This window comes from Phascolarctos cinereus, unplaced genomic scaffold (assembly GCF_003287225.1).
Source record: "Phascolarctos cinereus isolate Bilbo 61053 unplaced genomic scaffold, phaCin_HiC Scaffold_9;HRSCAF=440, whole genome shotgun sequence".
NCBI lineage: Eukaryota > Metazoa > Chordata > Mammalia > Diprotodontia > Phascolarctidae > Phascolarctos > Phascolarctos cinereus.
In genome coordinates this window covers 86,318,871-86,344,022 of record NW_027556402.1, presented here as the reverse complement: position 1 = coordinate 86,344,022, position 25,152 = coordinate 86,318,871, and the positions used below count along the sequence as shown (strand labels likewise).

The window sequence follows — 25,152 nt, the reverse complement described above, 5'->3', positions numbered from 1 at the left end:
GCATCACACACAGCCAGAATCTGAGGCCATATGTGATCTCAGATCTCCTTGACTCCACATCACAGTGCCATCTACCTGCCTAGAGACAGACAGAGTCAGAGAAACAGGCAGAGGGAGACTGGGAAAGAAACAGAAACTGAGAAAAGTGAGTGAGAAAAGAAAGAGAGCTGATTTCAGGACCTAAGCATGGATATCTCCAGGTAAAGGGAGGGTGACGGAGCAATTAAAACCTAGAACTTGAGTGAGAGGTAGATTTGGGATCCATTTCTGGAGTCAAAGGATCAAGAGAAACTCTCCCAGGCCTTGACCAGAAGATCTAGAGTGAAATATCCAATAATGCCTGAGCTAAGGGAAAAAGGAGGGGAAGGGTTGTAGGAAGAGAATTGTTTGCCTAAAACCCAGAGTTTTCAACCCCCAGTTGAGAGCCAGAGAAGCAGATTATGTAGGGCTGCGACCCAGCAGCTAGGCTAGTCAGAACTGCAGGATGAGTATTTGACCTAAGTGACTCTCAAGACCGAGAACAGAGCTAAGAGTATAAGAAGCAGAGGAAGAATGCCCCATAGTAGGTGCTTAGGACCTCCATTATGAGGGGAGGAGTAATAGAAGGGAGGAAACCCTATGATCTTCTCCTGCATGGGTCCTTGGTAATAGAGGACTCCATGAAAACCAGGGGAAGAGGTGGCAGCAAAAACTCAGACACTGTCCAGCAGGGGTTTGCATTACTTGCTTTGGAAGAGAAGAGGTTCAGGGAAGGAGGGATAATTCTGAAACAGCCACTTGATCTGAAGACAGAGAACCTGGATTTGAGTCCTGGCTCCTGTGCTTATTATCTGTATGCCTGTGGGCAACTCACTTTAGGTCTTGTAAAATGATGGGTTTAGACTAGAGGACTTCTAACTACATCTATGAGCCTATATAAGGTCATAGGGCCTCAATTTCCTCATATCTAAAAAAAAGTAAAAATAAAAGAACTGGTTATATTAGATGAGCTCTAAGCTTACTTCCATCTCTAAACTCTATGACGCTATAAGAAGTTTGAGGGTGAAGTGGGGTGGCCCCCCATTCTCCAGGTCCAGGCCACTTGGCAACAGCCATCCTATATTTAGCTAATGCTCAAAGTGAGAAATAAATACCACCATATGCTCAGAGCTTTCCAGGCTGTCTGGCACATCCAATGTGCTGACAGTAGGAAATCCCTCCTGACATCATCAGCCATCTTTGTCTTCTGGCTCTGCTGGAATGAAGATAACTGGACATGCCCAGGCCAAGTCTCACCTCCTCCAGGAAAATTTCCCTTTTACTAACTCAGGCCTTTCCTTCTTCTGAATCCCCTAGCTTTGGGGTTTTACTGTACTATGGGGCCCAGTACTTGGTTGTCTTCCGCCAGGTACTCTTCTCTCCTTGTTTCATCTTGTTCTCCCCAGTGAGATCACAAACATCCATACCAAAAGGACCAAATCTCCTACTTCTTTTGTATCTCCAATAATGTGCCTAGATACCTAATAGGTGCTTAGTAGCTACTGAACATTGTCCTTCATTCTCAAAGAGGACTAAAATGACATCACTATGTTAGAATCAAGTCACTGTGTATCCAACTGTGGCTGCTCAAACCAATACAAGCTCAGAATGCTCTGCCACAGGTTGTTCACAAATAGTTCACGTGAACATCTGGGTTGGATTCTCTAAGTTTGCACATCTCCAACTTCTTTTGAGCTATTTCAGTTCTGCTTTGCTCATAGAGCCTACTAATGGAATCTGTGATGATGTGACAATATTGACCTTGGAGTTTGAAGGCCTGGTTATAAATCTTGGCTCTCCTAATTACTAGCTGTATGACCTCAGCCAAGGCAATTCACCTCATGTACTTTGGGTTCCTCATTGATAAAATGAAAGGGCTATACTAGATGACCTCTAAGGGGCCTTCCAGCTACTAAACATAGGATCTGTTTTTCACCATAGTGCAGCATAAAGATGGCTAGAGTTTAATTTGGAGAACCTGGGTTGAAACCTAAGCTCCAATCCAACACAACACACATTTATTAAGTATCTCATATCTGCAAGGTTTGGGGAAAGGTTTTTGTTCAGACCTAAGTGGAGGGACAGAAGAGACTCTTTTTAATGCATATTTAATAGAATTTTTTCTAAAATGGTAACAGCAATAAAAAGAGGGAGTTGGACAAGGTAATATGGTGAAGTGGAAAGAACATTAGAAGCTTGAAGACCTAGGGTTTTAGTCTCACATGTATCTCTTACTTTCTTGTCATCGCCATTCGCTTATTCTACCCGGGTCTTGACCCCAGCTTCTGTAAAATAAGGGAGCTGGACAAAAAAAATCTTTGAAGTTACTTTTAGTCTCCAAATTTTATGATGCTCTGTCACCAGGCATGACTCATGATTTCAGTTAGATTAGTTTAGGCGAGACTAATTTTTCCTTATTTTCTCTTTGACCCTTTTTTCTAACAATAAAGAGTTTTCCCAATAACCTGCTTTTAGCAAAATAGGCTGAGAGGAGGAACCATCCAGGATGTCCAAAAGTCTTAGTGCCATTTTAAGCATTAATACCATTATTAACATTTAAAATGACACTAAGACTTTTGGGACACTCTGGATATGTCAGAATTTGTAGCAAATTATGTAGCCAAGTTGTCTTTGACAATATTGTTTAGTAGAAAGGGAATTCAAGAGTTGGCAGATAACAAAATTGGGGAAGAAAGGAAACAAGCATCTGTTAAGCACCTACTATGTTCCAGGTACTGAGCTAAACACTTTACAAATATTATTCCATTTGATCTTAACAACTCTGTGATGTAGGTACTATTTTATTCCCATTTTACAATTGGAGAAACCAAGACAAATAGGTTAAGTGATTTGCTAAGGTCACACAGTGTCTGAGGTCAGATTTTAACTCAGGTCTTCCTAACTGCAGGCTCAGCACTCAATCCAAGCTGCTAGATGAGTTGAAGAAACAGTATTAAAATTAGTGAGCAAGGAAAATACGTAATCAAGAGAACTGAATAAAGGGAGCGGCAATGTAAATTAAAATTGGGAGCCATTTTTAGTTCCTGATAAACCAAAATGCATATAATTTCCCTGCATGTAATTAGAAATTGACTGCAAGACTGTAATATCTCAGAAAATTTTCCAAATTCTTCAAACTCTTGACATATGCAATCCATCTACATTACAATGGTTTATCTTTTTTTCCTCCTAACTAGACAGTTTAATAAGATGAAAAGGGAAGCCTTGGCTAGATGTTTGGGAGACAGAGGAAGTATTTACTCACTGTCACATGTCTTTACTTTAGAGTAGTATGATTACAACAATGATAAAAAGGATCATTCTATGACATGCTAAATTAATTTAATTCAATTAATCTTGTATGAAGTGCCTACTCCATGCAGATCATTATGGTAGGTGCTGAAGGGCTAGAGGTCGGGGCTCAAGGTTTAGGCAAAAGACAATCCCTGCCCTCATGGAACTAACCACCAGAATAGCACTAAGATCCAAATGCAGATAATTATTACTTTACAAAAGAAAGGAAGGGAACAAATATTTATTAAGTGACTGCTGTGTACCAAACACTATGCTAAGAGCTTCACAAATGTCATCTCCTTGGAACCTCACAACAACCCTGGGAGGTAGGTGCTAACATGATCCCCATTTTACACTTGAAGAAACTGAGGCAGGTGACGGTTGCCCAGGGTTACACAGCTAGTAAGTGTCTGATGCTGATTTTGAACTCAAGTCTTCCAGACTCCAGTCCCAGCACTCTACGCACTGATAAGTACATTAGAGAGATACAAAACAAAGTGCAACGTGAGTTCTGGGAGGGAAGGTGGTCACTAGTCAGGATAATCCAAGAAGACTTCACAGAAGAGAGAACATTTGAATTAGTCTTCATACTTTGTTTTTATACCTTTTTTTTTGGTGAGGCAATTGGGGTTAAGTGACTTGCCCAGGGTCAAGTGTCTTAGGCCAAATTTGAACTCAGGTCCTGTTGACTCCAAGGCTGAAGCTTTATCCACTGCACCACCTAGCTGTCCCTACAAATTGGGTTTTAAAGGATAGATATGAATCCAGAACATTCCAGGAAAAGAAAAAAGGCATTGAAGGACAGAAAACAGTTGGGTTTTGTTTGAGTGAATTGTATATAACAGAGGTCTTCCCAGTTATACAACAGCTATGTAAAGAATTTATTCCAGTAGAATATGCATTTTTAGAAAAGATATAAGCCATAAGAGCTGAGATTTATATAGCATTTTACATATATTATCTCATTTGAGCCTCGTAACCATCAAATTTTAGATAAAGAAACAGGTTTAAGTGTCTTGCCCAGAGTCACACAGTCAGTCAGTATTGGAGGCAGGACTTGAACTACAAGATGTTTACATCATATCCAGCACTCTACGTACTGTGTTGCACTATCTCAACAAAAGAAGTTAGAAAACTGATCAGTGTTCTCTAATCATAATAATAACATTAATAACAGCCAACATTGTATAATGCTTGCTATATGTGCCAGACACTGGAATTTATTACCTCATTTGATGCTCTCAACACCCAGAGGAAGGCAATGGTATTATCCCCATTTTACAGAGAAGGAAACTGGGGTAAACAGGGGTTAAGTGACTTGCCAAGTGTCACACAGCTATTAAGTGTCTGTGGCTGAATTTGAACTTAAGTATTCCTGACTCCAGGCCCAGTACTCCCTTGAGTGTACCACCTAAAAGAGACAACCAAATAGCAAAGTCTGAAAATAGAGCATTCATCTTCTTTGTTCTAAAAGTAAATTTAAGGGAACAAGCCATCTAAGAGAAAGGGCTCTCAGGGTGATAAAAAAAAAATAGCTATTATTATTGTTGATTCAAACTGCAGAAAGTAGTGCTGAGTTTGAGTAAATGGAAAGTGTTTAATTAACAGAATTCAATCAGAAATGATTGCTTACAGAGACTGGGGGACATCTGCATGGCTAGCAATGCAATGCCTCTGCCGCTCCTAACCCAGTATGGTACAGGGGCTCATTTTTCAGTTAGTGCTCAATCTGGGTGATGCCTAAAGGGGTCATTTCCAAATCTTGGATTCTGTGAATTTGAGAAGGATTTGATGAAACATTTCTTCCTTCCAGAACTGTCACTATTCCCACTTAGTCTAATTCCTTGGAATTAAATCACAAGGTACCAATTAAGTTGCAAAGACATGTGCTATTAATAGCCATTAACACATTAGCACTAATTATCTTATCAGATCCTTATCAGAGAAAAGCACTGGGGGAAGGAACAAAGGACAAATAACTAGTATGAAGGAAATGGAAAGGATGTTGAAATGGGAATCAAGTCTCCCTGTGGGACTTTCTTGAATTTAACTCTCTTCTCTTAGCTTCAGTTTCCTTATCTGCAAAAGGAGAGAGCTGGACGAGATGCATTTCTACCTCTAAAATTTTATGGCAGGGGTTCTTAACCTGAGATCCATGAATTTATTGTTTTTAATAATGATATTTCAGTATAATTAATTTCCTTTGTAATCATATTTTTCTTTTGCACATTTAAAAGCATTATTCTGGGGAGTCCATAGGCTTCACCGGACTCCCAAAGGGGCCCATCACACACATACACACATTACAAATGCCTGCTCAATAGTTAATAGTGATGGGGGAAAGGAAAAGTTTGAGTATGGTCACCAAAAACTAGACAATATAGAGAGGCAAAGTGGTGTGGGGTGGAAAGGGAAAGATTGAAAAGAAAAATTTCCCTTATCATACAACTCAGTCTAGGAAGCTTCATCTTAACATCCCTCCTTGAAGACATTTGGAATACTGTGTTCTAACCACATTCTAGGAAGAATACTGACAAGCTGGAATGCATCCAGAGAGCAGGGTGATCAGGCTGGTGAAGGGCCTGGTGGCTATCGTATACGAAAGTTAGCTGAAGGAATCGGGCATGTTTAATTTGGAGAAGAAAAGACTTAGGACAAGGGATAGCTGTCTATGTATTTTAAAGGCTTATTGTAGAGAAGGAGCCAAGTGTTTTGCCTGGCCACAGACGACAGCAGTAGGCTGTGTGACTATGAGCAAGTCATTTAATCTTTTGAGCTTCAGTTTCCTCATCTGTAAAATAAAAAGGTTGACTCAATGGCCTCTAAAGTGTCTCCCAGTTTAAATCTATGATCTGATGATCCTATAAGTTGCAGAGAGAATGATTTAGGCTTGATATCAGGGAGAAAAAAACTAAGCAATTCAGGCTGTCCTAAGTGAAATAAGCTGCATCAGGAGTTAGTGAGTTTCCCTCCAGTGATGGTTAAATGACCCCTTGTCAAGGATTGGGGAGAGAGGATTGCAATTCAGGTACAAGTTGGAGTATATAACTCCTGAGGTCCTCTGCCTATATTAAGCATATTATATTATATTATATTATAATGGTACTTACTTAAAATTAAAACTGCCTAATGTTTTTATAATTTTGTATTACATACACCACACTCACTTTACAGAGCCCATCTGGGTCTCCTTGCACATTTCATTTTCCCATTCTCCAGCACCACTACAGACTCACCAAAAGCTCTATAACCATTTCAGCATGAAACTTCAGGGAAGGAACAGAAACTTTTCCAGTGGTTCTTCAGCTCCTGTGATGATTGTCTTTTAGGTTTTGGTGTTGAGTGACACGGAAATCCAAAAAGCATAGTTTTCCAGTGATGCTAGACACACCTGGGAAACACGCCTACTCCATTCAATGGAATGAACATTCCCTACTAGAACATGTACAAGTTTCAGCAACAATAACTGGGCTATGAATTGAACCCATACATTATAAATTCTAGGACTGTGATTTATTTTTTGCTGTAAAAGCAGTTTATAAATGGTATTTAATCCTGATGACTGGATTCTATAAGGCTCCTCTCAAAACATGAAGTATAATCTAACAAGCAGTGAGACCCTTTGGGAGTCTAGTAAAGCCTTTGGACTCCCCAGAATAATGCTTTTAAATGCACAAAAGAAAAAAATATGATTACAAAGTCATATTACAAATACGATTACTGAAATACCATTATTAAAAACAACAATAAATTCATGGATCTCACTGCCAGAGGCAGGTTACCTTTCACATTTAAAAATAAAGTTTGAAAATATTTGCCTTTCAAAAGTCAATTTTAAGGTCCCTGGAATCATAAACTGTTAGAGCTTAGAGGAACCTTGAAGATCATCTCATCTACCTAGGAAAACTGAAGGCCAAATGAGTTAAGTGATTTGCCCAAGGTCACTCGAATACTTAAAAAGCTCTATGATTTCATTCATACAACTATTCCCTGGTACTGAGTTCTTTTCCTCTTGTCATTCCCCTCCTCCCTCCAATTACTTCACTTTCACTTGGTACATAAATCTGTATTTACCTATCTATGGACTTGTTTACTCCCAGTAAAAGATAAGCTCCTTAAGACCTCAAATATTTCCTTTTTTGTCTTTGTATCTCTAGTATCAAATAATAACAAATCTAGCTAGCATTTATATAGTACTTTAAATTTTACCCAAAAAAAAGCCTATCATTTAATCTTCACAGTATCCCTGTGAGATATGAGCTATTAACCCATTTACAGATGAAGAAACTGAAAAACAGAGATGTTAAGTGACTGAACCCAGGGGTCACACTTTATTAAGTGTCTAAGGCAAGATTTGAATTCAAGTCTTTCTGAGTCCAAGTCTAGCACTTTATCTACTATCTAAAACTTCCTAGCAATTGCTAAGCATATATTAGGTATTTGATAAATGCTTCTTAGCTGGAATTGTTCCTGAAAATCATGGCCTCAGTACAAGAATATCGTGAGTTCTCAAGTTATTAGAACTTAGAGCTAGAAGGGACCTTGAATACCATTTATGACAGTTCCCTCATTTTATAGGTGAGACCCAGAGAGATCATATATGAAGTAAATAGCAGAGCAGAGTTTCAAAGCAAGGTCTTCTGACTCCCAGTCCATTGCTCCTGAGTTACTATAGCCAAAAAAAAATTTATTACTTTCAGTAATGTGCTTTTCTGGACACAGAATAAATAGATTGATTCTTGGATAACTCATACTAAGTCTTGTATTTCAAGACTTTCCTGTGTGTAGGCCCAGCCAAAGCTTATATCTCATTGGCCACAGGGTCACCTTTATGCAATATGGCATCAGAGCAGGCCTTTAATGAAGGCCTGGGGTCACACCGTTAGTGCATGGTAGAACCTGCTCTAGAACTTGGGTCTCCTAACTACTTCTAGTGCAATGCTCTCTCCACCACACTATGCTCTTTCCCTGAATTGTCTTTGTTGATGTCTTACACTTCTGCTTTTGCTGATGAAGACAGAGGCATAATGGAATACAATAAGGAATTCTAGTCTACAATCCAAGTGTTGCTGAAGGACCAGCATGCCAAAGCATATGATCAGGATTCTGTCTGCTAAAACTTGGGAAAGGAATGTTGACCTGCTGCATGTCACTATGATCAATGGTAATCAGCCCCTGAAATAATGTTTAGTAGGCCACTGCTTTAATGGATCTGTGATCTCATCTGTGATATTCATGTGGGTAATCCCTCCAAAGGCTGTGGAATATAGCTCATGCATATCTAACCATCCTGCAATTTTTGCCCATTTTTGTTGTTATTCAGTCACATCCAACTCTTTGTGACCCCATGTGGGGTTTTCTTGACAAAGATACTGAAGTAGTTTACCATTTCCTTCTCCAGTTTCGTTTTATAGATGAGGAAACTGAGGCAAACAAGGTGAAACAAGGTACAGCTAGTTAAGTGTCTAAGGTAAGATTTGAACTCAAGAAAATGAGTCTTCCTATCTCCAGGTCTAGCACTCAATCCACTGCGCCATCTAGCTGCCACACATTTTTGCCCATATGCGTCCTATAAATTCTTCATGGTGTTTATCCAACAAATGGGGTCTTAATTGCTTTTTCCTGACATTACACAGATACAAATGAATTCATCGTGTGTTATCCATTATTTATTCTTCAGTCTCATTATGTGATCCCTCTGTCTTCATCCCTACATTCCTCTGATGATATCTCTTATATTGATTTCATCTGTATAATTGCCAGTTTGTAGTATTTTGAAGTCTGTTCAAGCCCACCATGCAGCTACCTCACCATTGCCTTAAGTGTAGTGCTCAATTTAAATTAACCAGAGACAATGTTTTTAATGACTAACAGCCAGGTGCTGGAGTGACAAGAGTGCTGAATTGGAATCAGGAAGTTCTAAATTCAAATCCTACCCTAACAGGATAATAATACCTACTACACAAGATATATTATTAGGTGATATATGATAGTTAATTATATCATTGGTGCTAAAATATTTTAGCATCAATGTTTCAAGGCCTATAGAAATATGAACTTTGTTAATTTATATTTACTTCTATTGTATCTAGAGGTGAAACTATGTATTCAATCAATAAATCAACAATCATTTATCGATTTAATATATGATGGGGGAGAATCTACTATAGTAGAAGTCAGAAAGAACTGGATTCAAATCATGCTTTACATGCTTATTAGCTATATGACCCTAAGCAAGTTACCTAAGTACTTTTAGCCTCAGTTTTCTGATCTGTAAAAGGAAGGCATTAGACTTTGTGGCCTCCAAGTTCCCTTCCAACTCTAAATCTGTGACCTTATGATCCCATTTGCTAAGTACTGGGGATAGTAATACAAAGAATGAAACAATACCTATTCTAAAAGAGATTGCATACAGATTAAGATAAATGTGAACTATTATTATATTGATTTTGGCAAAAATCTATTCCTATAGTCCACACTACTCTGAAAAGCCACAGGGGGAAAAAAGGCATGCCTGAAAACAAAGCACTTTGATTTTTTTTTTAATTCTTATCTTTGATGATTGGACCAACCAGGTTTGTATTTTTTTCCCATTTTTATGGAATTAGATGAAAACAAAAATTAACCCTTTCTATATGTTAGGAGTCATCTAGCCACAAATAAGGAGGGAATAAGCATTTGTTAGCACCTACTATACCTACTATATGCCAAGTGCATTACAAATATTATTTCATTTGATCTCATCTCAGTTACTTTGGAGAGTGAAGCCACAGTCCCAGTTCTTCTCTTTATATAAGGTTCACATCCAAGATACACAACAAACTTCTGGTTCTAGTCACTGGAACTCTGAAATACCATGATAGCAATGTTGGGATTCAAACTAAGAAGAAATGAACCAAGGAAAGAGATCAATATAATGTTGTATTGAGAAAAATGAAGACCACATAAGAGGGAAAAAAAACCACGGAAATTCCCTTTATACTTTGTTCATTTAATTTTTTTTTTCATCTCCAGCTTTGCCTTTACTTATCACCTAAGTAATTAGGAAATACATCCTTCAAAAGATGCTGTTGATTCTTTCATATTTATCCTCATATTCTGTAGGCAAGCTAGGTAGTAAAATGAATACAACATTCCACCTGAAGTCAAAAAAGACAAGTTCAAATCTAACCTCTGTCTACCTCTGCTTCCTCAACTATAAAATAAGAATAATAATTTCACTTACCTCCAAGATTGTTGGGAGCATCAAAAGCATTTACCAGAGTGTCCAGCACACAGTCAGTGTTTAATAAATGTTTATTCCCTTCCTTTTTTCCCTTCATAGGATTTAAAACTGAAATGGACCTTAAAGATCATCCAATAAAAGCCCTTTATTTTACAAACGAAGAAACTCAAACAAGTTAAGTGACTTGCCCCTAAGGGAAATAGGTAGTTAGTAGCATAGACAGAATTCAAACATAGGATTCTTGACTCCAAATCTAGTCCTCACCCCACTGAACCATGCTAATTCTTCTCCTTGTCCTTTTTCACTTTCCCTTTCACATTAGAGATTAATGAGTTTAGTCAATAAATAAAGCCTGACTTCTTAAAAATGCAAGGTGTTTTCCAAATCAATGAGTATTGCACTCTTCCAAAAAGTGCTTTTGGAAGGCTGTGCACCCACTTATTTTGCTCCAAACATCTGTGGGGCCCTCCTTTGAAACTACCTTCAGAGCTTGTGGTACATTTTCTTGGAAAATCAACAAGCATTTCTGTAGTGCCTACTAAAGTTTCAGGAGCCATGGTAAGCACTAGGGTTACAAAGACAGGCAAAAAGACAGTTCCTGCTCTCAAGGAGTTCCAACCTCATGTAAGAGACAACACTAAAACAACTATGTACAAACAAGATACATACAGGATAAATCAGAGATAATCTCAGAGGGAAGGCACAAGCATTAAGGGGGACCAGGAAAGGCTTACCAGATAGAATTCAGTTAATAATTAAAGGAAGCCAGAGAGCCCAGGAAACACAGAAGAGGAGGAAAGAATTTTAGGCATAGAGGACAGCCCAGATTTAGGAGATGGAGTGTTTTTGTGAGAGGAACAACAAAGAGACCACTGTCACTGGATCACAGAAGGGGCTCAGATGTAAGAAAACAGGAGCCTAGGAACCTCTGACACATACTAGCAGAGTGACACTAAGGTCATTTAACCTTTCAGTAATCTAAACAATTTTTTAAGACTATAAAGTTAGAAGGTTTCAATCTACATTGGAAGTTTTCTCATTCAGAAGTTCTCTGCACTAATGACATCATAGGTCTAATCCTTGTCCCTAGCCCCAAATAAAAGCAATTGGCTTTCTATACAATCCCTATAAAAATGTTTCTGATAGTTATTCAAGACTGAAGCACCACTTAATTGCTTCTTCTGGTCAGAAGTTTTCCAGGATCTTCTCCTCTGCCCTATGCATCTGTCCCAAGTCTAGGCCATGTTGCAGACCATCTCAGATTGCAGGGAATCAGCATTGTGATTTTTGATCACTCATGAGGGATTACTTTCTCAAGAATCACAGCTTTCCTTTCCATTAACTCACAAAGTCCTCAATCTGTCTAAATATGTATCTTGGCTTCCTAGCAATGTTGATCCATTGTTTCTGGTAGTAAAGGTTCAAAACTGAAGACTTCTGCCTACTTAGCAGGTAGTCTAGGGTGTCTTTGAACTGATGTGATAGGCTTCTGATGGATTTCTATTCATTTTATTATTATTCAATTTATTATTCATTTATTCAGGGTTCAGTAATGTGTGTCCACAAACATTATAATTATAAAACCATGGAATCTTAGAGCTAGAAGAGACCTCAGAAACGATATAGTTCCACCTTTGCTTGACCAAGAATCCATCCCTTGAGACTGTATAAATGGTTGTCCTGTCTTCCCTTTAAGACCTCCAGTAATGTAGGTCAGGCAGAAGAAGGAGACTGGTAACTCAGTGTCTCCTGGGGCAGCTTATTCCACTTTTGAACAAGTCTGATTGTTTGGATGGTTTTCCTGACATCAAGCCACAATCTCTCCTCTGCAGTTTCCACCCCCTCACCCGAAACAGAGCAAATCTAGTTCATTTCCCAAGTGATAGCCCTTTAAGTAGCTGAAAATATCTATTATGCCTCATGCCTACCACCCGCCCCATTAAGTATTCTCTTCCTCAGGTTCTTAAATCAGTTGTACAACTTGTTCTCCAGTCCCTTTACCATCCCGATTGCCTTCCTCGATTATAGTTCAGATTATCTCTACAGGCAGCTAAATGTCTCAGTAAACAGTCTGAGGGGTCCCAGTCAGGTCAGGAAGACCTGAGTTCAAATACAGCCTCAGAAGCCACTAAATGGGCAAGCTGTTTAATCTTTGTATGCCTCAGTTTCCTCAACTATAAAATGAGGATAATAATAGCACCTTGCTACCAGGGTTGTTGTGAGGATAGAATGAGCTAATAATTGTAAAGTACTTTGCAAACCTTAAAATGTTATTTACATACCAAATAGCAGCAGCAGCAACAGCAGCAGCAGTAGCAGTAGTACTTCCTAAAATTCAATGCCAAGAGCTGAACACAGTAACTTAGATATGCTTTGTCCAAGAAAGTATGTGATGGAAGTATTGCTCTTCCTCGCTTAATGCAGCCTAGGAGAGGTTACCTTTTTTGCCCATATTGTTTAATCATGCTTAATATGTAGTCCACTTAAATATCCAGATCTCTCTCCAGACTATATTGTATAGTTAACTTTTGGAACTCAAAACTTGACATATGCATCCTTATTAAATGTCATCATGTACATTTCAGCCCATCAGCCTACCCCGTTGAGATCTTTTTGGCTATGGATTGTTTCACAGAATGTGAAAGTTCATCCCTTCAAATTTCATTATATGCAAATTTGATAACCATGACATCTATGTCTTTATCTCAGCAAGCAGAACTAGAATTGTAAACCAGAATTCCTGAATATATTCCATTACACCTCAGACTTCATCAGCAAAAGTAATGGATGTAAGATTTCAACAATGATAGCAGGGAAAGAACATAATGTTGTGGAAAGATCATTGAGCTAGAAGTAGTTGGGAGACCTGAGTTCTAGACCATCCTCTACCATTCACTAGCTATATGACCCTAAACCTTCATTAAAGTCTTACTCTTATCCCCTATAGCATAAAGATGACCCTGTGTTGTTGAAGGTTATGCCAATAGAATGAACACAAGCTTGTTTTTTCTTCACAAGGGTGTCATTGCACATTTGTTCTTAGTTCTGCTCGCTTCGCTTTGCATTAGTTCAAAGAGGTTTTCTCATTTTCCTCTGAAAATATCCGTTTCTTAATTTCTTATGGTGGAATAATATTTTATTACATTCATATATCATAATTTGTTTAGCCACTCCCTTAAGAGTTGGATATCCCCTTGGTTCCCAGTTTGGGGCTATAATGAAAACATATATGTGTGCATACACATATATGTGTGTGTGTGTGTATATATATATATATATATATATATATATGTATATATATATATGTATGTATGTATACACATGTATTAATGCATATATACACACTGATGCATTAATACATAGCCATATACATTTTATATATATATATATATATATATATGTATATAATATGTGTATGTTTGTATTTTTTTTTACATTTGACTCCTTTCCCTCTTTCTTTGATTTTTTTTTAAGTATAGGCCTAATAATAGTATTGCTGGGTAAAAGGTATACCTGTACACACTTTAGTGACTCACAGGGCATAGTTCCAAATAGCTTTTCAGAATAACGGAACCAATTCATATCCTCACTAACACTGCAGTAATGTGTCTGTTTTCCTGCATCCCCTTCAACATTTGTCATTTCCTCTTTTGTCATCTTTGCCAGTCCTGTGGCTATGAAAAGGATCCTCAGTGTTGCCTTATTATTCATTTTTCTATTTGTGATTTGGAGTAAATTATCACATGATCATTGATAGTGTGGATTTCTTCTTTTCATCCTTTGTCCATTCATCAGTTGTGGAATGGCACTTAGTCTTATACATTTGAATCAGTTCTTCATCTATCTTGAACATAAGACCTTTAGCAGTGAAACAATACAAATATTTTTTTCCCTGTTACCCTTCTAATTTTAACTACATTGGATTCAAAATTGCCTACTTTATCTTCTGTGATCCTCTCTATCCTTTATTTGACATAATTACTCTCTCACTAAAATAATAGGAAGGAGATGAGTCTGAAAAGAAGCATTACTGTTCTAGGGCATCTCTTGGACATGGGATCCACCCAACTGCCCTCCCTCCCTGCCTAGGTACCTTCATTTCTTGCCCTGACCTTCTGCCAGCTCTTCATTCATGAAGCAACTCTACAAGCAAATATACTTTTAATCTAATCTCCTACAAACCCAGATTCCATGGTTGTCTCAAACTATCTATAAACTTATGCAGAAGAGAGCTTCACTCAACTATTCTGCCTCAGTCTCCCAGCTGGATGGTCCAAATTGCACATTAGATACTAGAGCTAATACTGTTTGTTCATAGTCCTGTCCCTTACTTTCTATTGCAGAAAGAGTGTGTTCTGGGACAACATGTCCTCTTATAAGGTTCTGCACTCAAATGGTCAGAGGAATAACTGCAAGAGGCCTGAGTTGGTCCAAATCAAAGCAAGAAATACAGAAAAAAGACCACTTAGGTCTAGGCACACCAAGGCAGCTGCTTCCACCAAGAACTCCCTTTGAAATTCTAAATGTACTGATATGTTCCTGGAACAAGTAGTCTTATTCACTACAGTCCTAGGTATTTATAACTGACACTTTGCTCATAAGATAGCTCAACTATCATAGTCACCATAAACCTGCTATAGGCATGGCTGAACGCTGGCCACACAATCTTTCTAATTATTTCTATAGAGACCAGGGAGAAACTGGTGTGGAGAGAATCACTGGGGAGGGTAGCTCACAGCCCCAACTTGTTTGTCCTTTGCTAACTGACACCTGACCATCTTTTGCAGACAGAGTTCACTCCTGTGCACACAATAGCAAAAGACTAGCTGACCCCTTCTTGGTGGATTGGTTTGCTTGGTACCGTTTGAAACTTTCTCTGATTTTTCTCAGCTGGAAATAGCCTGTGTCCTATAGATCTCACATAGTACTTTATCTATAACTTCATTTTCATAATCAATAGAGGCCCTCTCATCCTTTACTTTCATAGACACAATACTCACCTACGTTGCTCGTGTCACTTCCCATAGGATTTTATTTGACCCTTCCCTCTCCCTCATACCTCTTACACATATCACCAATTCCTGTCAAAATACCTCTCTGAAATAACCTCTATGGCCATACCTTTCTCTCTGTCCTAACTAATACCACCTTAATAATAACTATCACTTATGTAATACCTTATTTTATCCTTTTTTATTTTACTTTAGCCTATTTTATCCTATCCGCAAGATAGGCACTACAGGTTAAAGGAATTGCCCAGGGTTATGTAATTAATAAAGCAGAATTTGACCATTCTGACTCCTAATTCAAAGTTCTGACCACTACATCATGACACCTCTAATATAGTCCACCTGCCTGGACTATTGCAATAGTCTCCTTTAAGGTCTTCAACCCCACTTTACCTAATCAATTCTTCATTTTATCTCCAGAGTAATCTTTTTCTTTTTAATTAATAATCTGGCCATGTCTCTCCTCTGCTCCAAAAATCTTTAGTAACTCCCTAGTGCCTACTGAGTAAAGTTCAGACTTATTTGCCTGGCATTCAAGGGCTACCACATTTAGCATTGCTTTATTTTCCCAGCCTTATCTTATTGTACTCCATATTCTCTGCTCCCAGTTCCAGCCAAACTGGACAACTTTATGGTCCCCAAAAATCTGAATTTCTGTGCCTCGGCTTAGATTGTAGCCTGAGCTTGTAATGCCTCCCTCCCCTCTCTCCATTTGTCAAATTGCCACCTATTCTTTATAGCCTCAATCAAATGCCACCTCCTTGAGCTTCACATAACCTTCAGATGTATTTATCCTGTCATATTCTGTATTATAAGTATATTCATTGGCTTCTAATCCCTTTACTATATTCCTTAAGGGGAGAGACTGTGTCTTATCTCCTTTTCTGGATTGTCATCCATATCTGGCTCCCTAACAACAGGTGTAACCCAACACTCTGCCCTAGGTTCTTTTCTCTCTTGTTGACCTCAGAGGCCCCAATAAAAAAATAATAACAATGAGAGAAATTATAATTAATAACCAATCATTTGGTGATATGCAAATTCTCCTTTTTTCTAAAGTCCTCATTTTGCAGATCCTCCTCTGAAGGACAGAACTGTAATAGATAGGATTAACATTCTCCTCAATTAAAACATTGCTATCCCACCTAACCTTACAAAGGAATTTAATTTAAGGTGAAACTACCAGACCATTGTCTTCTGCTCAGGCTTAGGTAGAAGATATAGATTCTTTGTCAAGCTTTCCCCAGGCTGGGTGTGATTTGGAAGTAAATGATATAATCAAAGTTACATCCCTCATTTGAATAGGTCCACCTCTCGTTGTAATATTCATTCTTTCTTATTAATTGTTAACCAATCAAAGTTGATTACCACCTTCAGGAACACCCACCCTTCCAAAGGCATATAAACTATGAGCCCACCACCATGAGTCATCTTTGGTGCAAGAGAGAGACAGCCAAATAAACATTCCTTTTATTATTAATAATTATTAATATTAATAAAATGATTAATTACCCAGAAGTAAGTCTCTCAAACTCTTAAAATGTCATAATAACTAACATTTAAATAATTCTTACTATATGTCAGACACTGTGCTAAACACTTCATAATTATTATTTCATTTGATCTTCACAGCAATCCTAGAAAGTAGGTGCTATTATTATCATTCTCAATTTACAGCCAAGGAAACTGAGGCAAACAGAGGTTAAGTGACTTGCTCAGGTTCATACAGCTAGGAAATACCTGAGGTCAGACTTGAATTCAGGTCTTCCTGAATCCAGGCCCAGCATTCTACCCGCAGTACTAACTAGCCACCTAATCCAGTAGATTTCATTATCATTTCTATTCAGATGCCTCTCAGGTCTATATACCTAACCCTAGTCTCTGCTGAGCTCTAATACCACATCATCAATAGTGCCTGGCATATAGTAAACACTTATTAAATATTTGTTGACTTGACATATTTATTAACATAGGAAAGGCCATGTCAATAGATGTGTCAAACTCAGTATGTCCAAAACAGAACTCATCATCTTTCCTCAATAATCTGTCCCTTTTCTGAACCTCCATATTTCTGTTGAGGCTACCACCACCATTCTTATTCACGAGTTCATATTCTCAGTGGTATCTTAGATTCATCATTCTCACTCACTTCACATATCCTATCAGTTCCCAAATTGTATCGTTTCTATCTCCACAATATTCCCTACATCCATCCCCTTCTCTCTATTAAAGCAATTACCACCATTATTCAGGCCTTCATCCATTTTCTTTAAGATTATTTTTAAGAACCCTCCTAATTTGTCTCCATGACTCAAGTATCTTCCCCTCTACAGCCCATCCTCCATTTGAATATCTTAAAATGATTTTTCTAGAGCATGGGTCTGGTCATGTAAATTTTCCAAAAAGAAAACTCCAGGATTCCCTATTCCTTCTAGAATCAAATTTAAACTCCTCTGTATGGCATTATTAAGCCTTCACAACCTGTCTACAAATTCCCAGCCCAGACTTATTGCATGTGACTCCCTATCACTTTTGCCCAACCCAGCAGCTTTCTTGCTGTTTCTAACACATTACACTTTATCCCTTGAGCTCTCTGACTTTGCCCTGGTTGTAAGCCATGCCTGGAATTCATTCCTTCTTCACTACTACATTTTTGAATCCCCAGTTTCATTAAAAACTCAGCTCATGTCACCTTTTATATGGTGCCTTTCTTATCCTCTTAGCTACTTGTAGCCCTGTTCCCCCAGGACCCTGTGTTGGTTTTGTAAATAATATATACTTATCTACTTATATTTCTTCCCCAATAGAATTCAAGTCCCTTGAGAGAAAGGTCTGTTCCATTTTTATCTTTGTACCTCTAGCACCAAGCATAACATCTCATACGTTGTAGGTGCTTAATAATTTTTGCTGATTCGTTACGTGAATTTTTTATCTCTACCAGTGCCTAACACAAGTGTTCTGAACATAGCATGTGATTGCTAAAAATGCTTATTTTGCTTCTTGAATGTATCCTATTTTTCTAACAATGGATAAATAAACATATTTCGTTGAAATTGCATTGCATATATTCTTATCTCTTCAGCTTTAAGCGTGCTTATCATTTGGATTTTCTTCTTTCTCTGAGTCTTTAAGCCTCGCAAATACCTGTTTAGGGCAGTAAAGGCATCCATAGGTCAGAGAACTTGTAGAGAACTCTCTCAATTATCACTCATTTTCAAATTGCTATCCAATCATTTGTGAGAGTTTAAAATAACACATATTCATGCATTCAATGCACTTAGTAAAGGAACTAGATATCTCAAGCAGCCACAGATGAGTAGACTATATAGGGGCATTCTCTTAATCACAGAACCTCAGAGTTGGAAGGGACCTGAAAGGCCATGTACTCTAATCTAAACCAGAACAAGGATTCGTTCTCCAACATTCCTGACAAATGAGCATCTGATCACCAGTAAGAGAGAGCTCCTTGCCTCCCAAGACATCCATCCATTTTTAATAGCAATAATCATTATCAAATGGAAGCTCTGTTTGCTAATCATCAAAATGTAGAGCAAAAAGAAATGTCAGATAGAAAAACTATATGGGACCCCAAAAGAAGGTGAGAATTGGGATGACTGTAGTACAGTTTGTGGTTTGGGCTCAGATGAGGAATGTAACACCACTAAATCAATCAATAGGACTCTGGCAACCTGATATTAGACAGAGTGCTCTTCATTTAGCAGCCAGGTAGCATTTTAAGGAGTGGTACTTATTCCAGTTAATGAGCAAAGAAAAGGAAACATTAAATGTTCTATTCTACTGGAGTGTTTCCTTTATGGAAATCTTCTTCCCAATCTCTTCAGAACCAGCTAGGTTTGACTCTTGGATTGCCATCAGCCACATACATCCTAAATCAAAAACAGTGGTAAGTGGTGAACATTAAGACTGCATATGTATAATCTACATCAGAGTGTTTGCCTTCTCAAGGAAGGCAGAAGGGAGAGAAGGAGGGATCTAAGCTCAAAAATTATTTTTAAATGAATGTCAAAAATTGTTTTTTACATGTAATTGAAGAAAAAATAAAAACATTCTTTAAAAAAAAAAAGCGAGCATTGAACATTCCTTATCTCACTCTGATGTGTTTCCCAACTTAGTGCCCAGTGGTATGTAGCTAAAGAGCAATCATTCCGTGATAAAATGAAGAAAGTATTTATTTTACTGTAACATTTTTAACAAAGATTATGTTATCTTCCAGCCTGCAAGAACGAAGCCGTGAATTGCCAATATCTCTGAACTTCCCCTTTCTCCCCTCCCCCCGAAAGGGGCTTACATTGTAGACAACACATTGCACTAGAGCTATTCTAAAAATGTCAGAGACATCTTCCCATGAATCTTTCTATGATTCCCTATCAGATGTTCAGGAAGACACCAAGAATGCTGAGTTCTTCCCTGAGCTGTCTGCCTTTCTCAGCCAGGAGGAGATAAACAAGAGTCTTGACCTGGCTAGGGAAGCTATAGCTAACTCTGAATCAGAAGATTTTGACTCAGAAAAGGAGATCACTCACATTTTAAAAACCTCTCCATCAAGCCTCTATGAAAAAACTCACAAAGAGACCAAACTGGATGAGCAGATGACTTCAGCAATGCCTCAGGAAAACAGACCAACTCGAAATCAGACTTTACCAGAACAAGAATCCCTAGTCCTCCAAAACAGGAGCATATCTACACCTACTTCCAAGAGAAAACCCACTGGCTCACCTTTGCTGGCTGCCAGTCCTAGCTACATTCGGAGCCTCCGGAATACTGAGAGACGTGGTCCAAAGGCAGTAACCTCAAGTGCTAGGTCCAAATCGGTATATCAGGGAGCCCTTGGGTCCCAGAGCCAACTCCGTGACAAGGCAGCTAATCTGATTGAAGAGCTCTCTTCCATATTTAGAGAGGCAGCAAAGCCAAGAAATCTAAATCTAAATGGAGAGTCCTTATCCCCAGATAGTGGGTACCTGTCTCCAAAGAATCAGCCATCAACCTTAAACACTTCAGCCAGTCAGAGCCCGACTGAAGACCACCCAGAAATGGAGACAGAAGTTAAATTATCAGCAGCTAACCACATCAATGACTACTGCCAGAAGAGCCAAGCTATTGCTCAGTCTGGCAATGGCATCTTACATAAACCACTTTGTGATCCCATGAATCTCCCAGCTGCCCCTAGATTCACACAGAAATTGAGAAGTCAAGAAGTAGCTGAAGGGAGCAGAGTTTACTTGGAATGCCGAGTCATGGGCAATCCAACTCCTCGGGTCAGGTAAGGACTTGGCTTGGTTCATATGGTTAATTTTATTTTAAAGTGTGAATGAGAACTTGGCATTTTGGTCATCTGAGAAACAGAAGGCTTGGAGATCTTAGGACAATGGGGGAAAAAAAGGAATTAGTTGATGAGAGTCTCCCACAGTAACTTTATTCCAGTTATGCTTCTCCCTCCTCTTGGAAGTGTATTTATTGACACAGTCCCCTGTGCTCCTATCTCATTGGGAAGGAGAAGCACTGAAGAGAGGCAAAGCAAAAAAAGATAGATCATGAGCCCTTCTCCCCCAACACATGCAAAAAAAAAAAAAGAATACTGAGTTCTAGTTCGATGTATTCAACATGCATTTATTAAGGACTGATGAGGTACTAGCTCAAGTGCTGTGGGTATGAAGTCAAAAATAAAACATTCCCTACCCTCAAAGAGCTTATATTCTCTAGTGAGAAAATAACATACATGCAAAGAAGTAAATTTTTTTAATGCAAAGTAATTTCAGGAGGAAGGGCACTAACAATAGAGGTAATTAGGAAAGACTCTTGTAGGAGATGGCACTTGAGCTGAGCCTGTAAGGGACCTACAGGTTCTCAGAAGGAATAAGAATCATAGCAATAGCCTTCTTTGTATCTTTCCTACCCCTACCATGAAGAAACCTTCTCAGTCTGAAATCTATACTGTCGAATGCCAGGCTTGTTTCAGGATTGGATTCATACTATAGAGAGGCAGCATGATATAGTGGATAGAATAAAATCTCACCCTAGACATTTATTAGCTGAGTCATTTAACCCAAGTGAGTCTATTTCTTCATTTACAAAATGAAGATAATAAAGGTACCTATTTTATAGAATTTTTGTGAATATTAAGAGTTCAGTGGAAAGAGCACTGAGTTTAGAGCCAAAGTATTTGGATTCAATCCTATCTCTGATGATTTTGTGACAATGGGTAAGCCTCTTAGCCACCCTAGATGTCACTTAAAATGAGAGGATTGGACCATATAGCCTCTGAGGTACCTTCTAGTTCTAAATGTATAATCCTTGATACGTATGATTGTTCGATATTATTTTAATGTGTGAATGAGAATTTGGCATTTTGTTCATTTGGTGCTTTAGTAGTTTGTTGGTGTTTAAATGAGAGATAATTTTCACTAATAATTCAAGATCAACAGGATTTTTATCAGAAAGCAGAAACTTCTTCATTTTTCCTAATTTTAATCACGTCTTCTTCAATTAAAATGAAAATTTGAGGAGTTGGTGTTTGATCTCCTCTGCAAGACCTCTGCATGTCATCCCATGAACCCAACTCACTCTTTTAAGACTTTTCAGACTGGAGAGTGTCTGAAATCAGTAGGGACTTCACAGAAACCCAGCAATAAGAACAAAGAGACACTGAGTCAAATTGTCTCTAGCCTGGATCCAACAGCCTAAAATAGACTAGCCTCAAGAATGTGATGAGGCAACTAGGAGTTTAACCACAAGTCCTATTTTATCATGTAGATGGAACATAAAACTAGAGGCTAAATGGAGTTCTCTCCCCAACACTCAGAGTGACATAGCATGCGTGGAACTTAGTGCTTCAGTCTCATAGTAGGAAAGATGAGATAGTATAGCTTTATAATATCTACATCAATTTAGCAAAGTTTTCCAGACAAATCAAGTCAAAGAGCATTTATTAAGTGCCTACAGTGTGCCAGACAACTGTATGAGAACATGGGGAAAAGGATGAGGTGAGGAAAAGGAAGAAATATTTCATCTGTTGACTCAAAAAGAGATGTAATAACTAGCTAGGATTTATATTTAACACTAAGCAGGGTTGTGATGGTAAATGTTTAACAACCAGCTCCTAGGGGGCAGGGATATATGTATGACACACTTATAACTTTAATCTATATTATTAATGTTTTCTCCACCACTTTTTAAAGTCTGGACAATAACCAAAAATACTAAATTAAGCCCTCATTTGTAGTGTTTGCTAATTCCCAAGGTGTGAATACTCACACTGAAAATTTAACAGTTGGTACTTTCAAGTATGTTAGAGCTGGCTCCAGCATACCCCTTGTTAACGTTTGCAAGCCACTTAACAAACAATAATAATAAAAACAGATGATGACAGCTAGCATTTATATAGTGTTTTAATGTTTGCAAAGTGCTTTATAAATATTTTGCTTTATCCTCACAACAACCATGGGAGATGGGTGATATTATAATCCCCATTTTACAGATAAAGAAACTGAGAGTTGAGAAAAGTTAAGTGACTTGCCAGAGCCACATAGCTAATAAGTGTCTGAGGCTAGATTTGAAATCAGGTCTTTCTGAGTCCAAGTCTAGCACTCTAATCACAACTTCTCTCTTCCTTCTAAGTGTTCGTTCCAGTTCTGTTCACCAATTATTTTTCTTGTTGTTTAGTCATATCCGACTCTTTGTGACCACATGGACCATAGAATGTCAGGCTCTTCTATCCTCCATTATCTCTCAAAGTCTGTCCAAACTCATTTTTGTTGCTTCTATGACATTGTCTACCCATCTCATCCTCTGCCATCCCCTTTTCTTTTTGCTTTCAATCTTTCCCAACATCAAAGTCTTTTCCAATGAGTCCTGTCTTCTCATTATGTCAATAAAGTACTTAAGCTTCAGTATTTGACCTTCCAGTGAATAGTCTGAATTAATTTCTTTAAGTATTGGCCAATTTGATCTCCTTGCTGTCCAAGGGATTCTTAAAATTCTTCTCCAGCACTACAATTTGAAAGTGTCAATTCTGCAATACTTGGCTTGCCTTATAATTCAACTCTCCACCAATCATTACTTGGTAATAGTTAATATAAATACTTAATTAATAGTTCTTCTCCCTCATCATTCTACAGGCTAGACTGTGTCTAAACAGATTGATCTGTCTTAGAAAAAAATAATTGGGGGCAGGTAGGTGGTGCAGTGGATAGAGCACCGGCCCTGGATTCAGGAGGACCTGCATTCAAATCTGGCCTCAGACACAACACTAGCTGTGTGACCCTGGGCAAGTCACTTAACCCCATTGCCTAGCCAAAGAGAGAGAGAGGGAGGGAGGGAGGGAGGGAGAGAGGGAGAGAGGGAGAGAGGGAGAGGGAGAGAGAGAGAGAGAGAGGGAGAGAGAGAGAGAGAGAGAGAGAGAGAGAGAGAGAGAGAGAGAGAGAGAGAGAGAAAAGAGAGAGAGAAGAGAGAGGAGAGAGAGAGAGAAGAGAGAAAGAGAGAGAGAGAGAAGAGAGAAAGAGAGAAAGAGAGAAAAGAGAAAGAGAGAAGAGAAGAGAGAAGAGAGAAAGAGAGAAAGAGAGAAAGAGAGAAAGAGAGAAAGAGAGAAAGAGAGAAAGAGAGAAAGAGAGAAAGAGAGAAAGAGAGAAAGAAAGAAAGAGAGAAAGAAAGAAAGAAAGAAAGAAAGAAAGAAAGAAAGAAAGAAAGAAAGAAAGAAAGAAAGAAAGAAAGAAAGAAAGAAAGAAAGAAAGAAAGAAAGAAAGAAAGAAAGAAAAAATTTATTGGGATTTGCCCAGGTCCAACCAAACCAGAATCGTAGCAGGAGCTAAAACAAACCTCGAGGGTGATGTCAGCTTAGTACAGAGCTGTAACTAACAAGTTTTATGCCTGGAATAAGGGGCAAAACACCTGATCAACTTCAGTGGCATACCATCAAGTCAACTGTTTAAGAAAATATCAAGATACAGGAAGAAGCTAGGTCACACCTCCCATGAGTGGAAACCTCAGTGTAATGTGAGGCTGCAGGAAATGAGGAGGAACAGGATGGAGTCCCAAAGAGAAAGAAACATGCTATCTGGAAGCTTCCTGATTCTTGCTAACTAAATTCAAAGTTCTGTTGGTTCTGTATTGTTGGAGAACTACAGAGACAGCACCTTCTAAATGTTGGTGCTAAAAAATGAAACCTTTGTGACTCTCTCCTAGATACAGCTCTGAAGTTACACCTTGAGTTTCTGGAAGGCAGGCATTGTGTCATTACTTACTCCACAACACAGTTGTTTAACAATAATACAAACAGAGTTTATAACTTTACTTTATACTACTACTATGAATCATTTCTTTAAAAAGAGTTACTCAGTGTCTTTATATATCATAACAATTTTATTTCTTGATAATTCCTTTGATTTGGGAAGACTCTAGGGAATGTGAAAGAATTCTGTCCATTCAAACACAAAGAATCAAACGTCAAAATGAGCTTGACAATGACTAAAGTCCTGGAACTTCTGCTACTGCCAAAATTTAGCTCAAGCATTGTTTTCCTTTGCTATTGTGACTTTTTTTTCTGGTGAGTGTGTCTTATTATATTGGCAAGATGGAAGAAGATACTAAGCA

General features: G+C 38.3%; 1 protein-coding gene across 2 annotated transcripts in view; it reads left to right on the top strand.

The window, feature by feature from the left end:
* PALLD (palladin, cytoskeletal associated protein) overlaps window positions 1–25,152 on the top strand; it is a 545,699-nt gene that overhangs the window by 4,832 nt on the left and 515,715 nt on the right. For both annotated transcript variants that reach the window (XM_020997846.2, XM_020997845.2), the window contains exon 2: window positions 19,781–20,827. In XM_020997846.2, the coding sequence (XP_020853505.1) occupies window positions 19,893–20,827 (935 nt within the window). In that variant the 5' untranslated portion in view covers window positions 19,781–19,892. The remainder of the gene's footprint in view (window positions 1–19,780; window positions 20,828–25,152) is intronic.